Raw genomic sequence first — 4,741 nt, 5'->3', positions numbered from 1 at the left:
TAGTGCCGCCCTCGCTGACATGCCGGAAGTGGGGGCTTTGACACTGTGGCTGTACTTTCGCCTAGTGTGGAAGGCTAGGAGCTCCAATTCAGGGTGCTGGCCCTCTGGAGAGGCTTCCTCTCTGTGTGGGCCCTGGCGAAGGTCCCTGTCTCTTCCGGCTTTGTTCCTTGGCTCCTCGGTGATCTCCACGTGGCAGCAGCTCCCTTCCCACACGTGGGCTCGCTTCTCTGTGCCTAACCTGCTGCTGTTTCCATCTCAAAGGTGTTTGGCTTTAAACACAACCTATGTTGCACGGGCCTCTTTTTTTTAATTTAAATTTATTAAGTTACTTATTTTTAGGGTCTCTTAACATAGCAACTACAGAGAGAGAGAAATCTTCAAATGGCATGATGCCCACAGGCATAGGATTTACAGCACACGTGTTTAGGGGATACAATTCAGTCCATAGCAGTTGGAACCAAGTCTTTAACAACTGGTTTATAGGGTTGCAGCGGGGACTGTAGGAGCCCTGGTGGCACCCTGGTTTCGCAGTAGGCTGCTCACCACAAGGCCAGCAGTTTGAACCCACCAGCTGCTCCGAGGGAGGAAGATGAGGCTTCCTGTCCCCATAAAGACGTACAGCCTTAGAAACCCACCGGGGCACTTCGGCCCTGCCCATAGGGTCCCTATGAACCAGACTGATGCAGTGGCCGTGAGTTTGGTTTGAGGTCAGTGCAGAAGCAGAACTCCAGAGCTCCAGGGAATTCCAGAGCATTTATCGGAGCCCATGCTGAACCTGTACCCAGTCACGTTGAACCGGAACAAGGAAATCGCGCATGGTTTAAACTCAGGGAAGAGGTGTGTCAGGGTTGTATCCCATCATCGTTCTGGACACCCTAAAGAGAAACGCAGCCTCAGCTTCGAGGGAGACTGGTTAACCGTCTGCAGTATGCAGGGACACGGCCTGGCTTCCTGACGGTGAAGCGCTGGAAGCTCTTTCTGATGAGGGTCGAAGATGACCGCCTCCCGGCGGATTGTGATTGGCATCTCGCCACAAAGAACCACAATCCTCACAATGGGGCCATCCTGACGGCCAGAGAGAAAGGGGAAGCTTTGCGCGTGCCCTCTACGTGGCTCCACACCCAGCCGCAGCCGGCGAGTCCAGCCACTGGGCCCTGGGCCACCGCCTCGCCCGACCTCTTTCAAGAGTTCAAAAGCCACAAGGAAGAGGAACATGTTCTAGAATTGATTGTGGTGATGATGGTCCAACCCTTCTCGACATGCATGTAGTAAGTAGTAAATCGTATGACATGTGGATGAAGTGCCAATAAAGCTGTTTATTTTGTTGGGTTTTTTTAAAACTGTTTAAAAAAATTGAAAAGCTCAAAAGCAAAGATGGTCACTTGAGGACGCCGGTGCACCTCAGAGAAGCCAGGGCCGCTCCCATGACCCTGTCTGCCCGCAAAAGCGCAACCTTGGGCGAGGAGACCGAAGGAGCGGTGCCTGAGACACCGGAGGAGGAGCGGCTGTCAGCTGTGAAGACCGAGCACTCCTGTCTGGGGAGAAGGGCAGCGGCTAGTTCTTAGAAGCAAGCGTGGCCAGGCTTTGCCTCGCGGACTGCGGACACGCTGTCAGGAGCGGCCAGTCCCCGGAGGAGGACACCGTGCTTGGTACAGTGAGGGGCAGAGAGAAAGAAGAGGGCGCTTCATGCGATGGACAAATGGGCTCAGGCACAGCAGCGACGGGCAGGACCGGGCAGGACTGGGCAGAGGTCTGTTCCGCTGTGCCTGGGTCACTATGAATCGGAACCATCTTAAAGGCACGTAGCCCAACCGTGAAGAACAGCAAAGAGCCCAGCCCTGGCCGGCACCCTGACCTCCCTCAGAGCCAGGCTGGCACCAGGCACGTAGAGCCACTGTCTCCTGAGTGGGACCACGGGGGCATCATGGAGGGTGGGGATTAACTAGAAGGGCCTTGCACCAGTGGTGAGGGGTGTGGTTCTGGGGGCGCTGCCCACACCAGGGAGGGACTGGAGCAGGGCTGGGCCCTGGCTGGCTGGCCAGCCAGCAGTGGCCCCGCTGAGAACCTGTGCTGGCAACACCTGCTCCCACCTCCAGCAGGAGGACGGGCAGGGTGGGGAGGCGGGGCGGCCTGAGCCCTCATCTGGTGGACAAACTGCCCATTCCAGCCCCCACTAGCCAGGTCTATGATTGTGGGGTCAAAGGTCAGGGACGATGCTGGGGGGGCGGGGGTGGGGTGGGGAAAGGGGAATGTCCAGGGCCTTCTGTTTAGTAACTCACCATCTAAGCTCCTTGGCTGGGTTCTGGGGCATGTCGTTCAGCAAGTGATGCCTGAGGGGAGGGACAGGGGTGCCAGGTGTGGGCAGGGAAGCAGAGCTGACCTTGTGAGAGCCCTGGACCTTGAGGGGCAGCTGAGATCCCTCACAGCTTTGTGGGCAAGAAGGGAGAACAGGTTCCACTGACACCGCAGTCCTGCTGTTCCCATGGAAACACCAATACCCTCCCCCTCCTGGGCTGGGGACTGCTGTGTGGTCATTGGTGAACATGGGGGTGTGCCCGGTCCTAGTCACAGAAGGGGAGAGAAGGGGGAGGGATCGGGCAGCACAACTCACTCTCCCCAGACTGACCTGAGGGTATGGGGGGAGCAGCTTAGAGGTCAACACCACCTGCCAGCACCCCTCCCACCCCCACCCGCAAGGGCAGGCAGGACTGAGGGACGATTCTAATGGACAGCAGACTAATGCCACCACCCCAAGACAGCTGAGCCTGGTAGAGAGGGTAACCTTGCCCACTCCCCACTTCTCAAGGCTCCTACACATTCCTGTCTGGATCTGACAGCCCTTTCCCTGCAGTCCCTGACCCCCAGGAGCTAGCTGCCCTTGTGGGCCTTCTCCCCCTTTTGGGACCTGAGCTCCCCATCTGACAAGCCCCACGGGCTCAGCCCCAAGGCCCAGTTCTGCCCACCCGCAAATTCCCTTTCAAGATGACTGCAGTGGTCTCCAGCTGCTCCTCGGCCCCCACCCTTCCCCTCCAGCTCCTGCCCCACAAGGCAGCAGGGTGCCCTGCCCTGCCTCCCTGCCTCCCTTCTCTGGGCCTCCTGGGCACTTGGCCTCACCTGGGTGCTCCATCTCCAGGTGCCTCACAGCCTGTCTGCTCCAATGTCCCCAGGCCTTCCCTGGCCTCAAGAAAATACAGGCAAGTCCTGACACTCCCCTGCCCAGGGCCCTGTCCACTGCACCCCCACCCCCACCCCCAAAGCCCCCACCTCCATGCAGAGAAAGCTTTGAGCTGGGGTCTCCATGAGCCTCGCCAGAGCCTCCCAGAGTGGTCCCAGAGAGTTTCCTTTGAGGGGCTCGGTTTCCCCCACTAAGGGGCTTCACCAAGGCCGAGATGGGTGTCTGGAATTGTCCCCAAGGACCCACCCTGGGAAGGAGTGTGAAGGGAACAGGGCAGGGGAACAACAGGCCTGAGCAAGGTTTCTCTAAAAATAGATCCATATGTTAATCATGCCCCAAGTCCATCCCAGGGAGTCCCAGGAACAGAGGCCCCAGCCCTCAAGGAGCCAGGGTCAGAAGTCAAATGTCCAGAAGCGAGTCCTCAGGGAAAGAGGCCGGCCAGCAGGGCGAGCAGAGGGGCCAGCAGTGAGGGCAGGGCCCAGGGCAGCAGGGCTCCCGCAGCCTGGGACTTCAGCACCAGACGCCCCCGGAGGTTCTGCAGGGGCCTGAAGTTGTCCGTCAGCCTTAGCCGCTTCTGGTTGTCGAAGTACAGCTTCTGGGAGAAGGCCAGGATCTGGGGAAGGACCAGCGCTTGCTCAGCCAGGGAGCTGGGGGTGGGGGGTGGGGGCTCCCTTCTCAGAGGCCCTGTAGCTCTGTGGGGACTGTGACTGAGGCTGGGCACCACCCCCTGAGCTGTGCAGAGGCAGGGGCTCCATGGCCCCCAGCTTCCCTTCATCGAGTGGCCACACCGCTCACGCGGTCTCGGCTGTTTTTTGGTTTTATCCTCATGATGCTTTGGGGTGAAAGTTTGCAGAGCAAATTGGTTTTCCAGCAAGTCACTCCTCTTTTGTGACAGCTCCTGGTTCCAAGGATTGACGTTACTATTAGTATTAGCATTACCCTTATCCCCACAGAGTTCCCAAACTTGAACTTGCCTCAGAGTCGCCTGGGTGGGGGGCCTTGTGGAGCCCCAGCCTGCTGAGCTCCACTTTGGCCGTTGCTGACTCAGAAGGTCTGGGGTACAGCCCAAGTACTCTCCTTTCTAGCAAATTCCCAGAGGCCCCACTTTGAGAACGGAGCCCCAGTGGTGTAGTGCTGACGTGGGCGGCTAACTGTAAGGTCTGTTCCCGTCAAGCTCCATCGGCAGCCTCGGACGGAAACCCACAGGGACAAGTCCCCTCTGTCCCACAGGGTCACTCTCTGAGGGCAATGGGTTTAGGGAGGCATGGAGTGGAAGTGCCCCGAGGGCAGGAGTTGGGGTGCCTTGTGTTCCTTACTGTGGCCCCCCCAGCCCCCAGGGGCCCCTCTAGGACTTGTTGAGGGCATGACCTGACCTGTCTTCCCACTTGGCCCCCTGAACCTCTCACAGCTGTTCCCCAGGGCACTGGCTCCAGAACCTGGCCTGGCTGGCATCCCCACCCGCCTTCCTGACCACCGGAGCCAGGCCTTGGGGTGCCTCTTTTCCAGCCAGCCACACAGAGAGAGAAGTGCTGGGACATTTCCAGGACAATGGTTCCAAGCCATAGA

At 58.8% G+C, this 4,741-nt stretch overlaps 1 protein-coding gene across 1 annotated transcript in view; it reads right to left on the bottom strand.

Annotated features, from left to right (window-relative positions):
* Positions 1 to 3,475: 3,475 nt before the first annotated feature.
* The window catches only part of CA4 (carbonic anhydrase 4), a 32,333-nt gene continuing 31,067 nt past the window's right edge, over positions 3,476 to 4,741 (bottom strand). The window contains exon 7 of the mRNA XM_045299287.1: positions 3,476 to 3,907. Within this exon, the coding sequence (XP_045155222.1) occupies positions 3,597 to 3,907 (311 nt within the window). The 3' untranslated portion in view covers positions 3,476 to 3,596. The remainder of the gene's footprint in view (positions 3,908 to 4,741) is intronic.

This window comes from Echinops telfairi, unplaced genomic scaffold, assembly GCF_000313985.2.
Source record: "Echinops telfairi isolate 266 unplaced genomic scaffold, ASM31398v2 ScPeMD7_7458;HRSCAF=8496, whole genome shotgun sequence".
NCBI lineage: Eukaryota > Metazoa > Chordata > Mammalia > Afrosoricida > Tenrecidae > Echinops > Echinops telfairi.
Note: the sequence above shows the minus strand (reverse complement) of the source record. Positions and strands in the feature narration are given on the sequence as shown.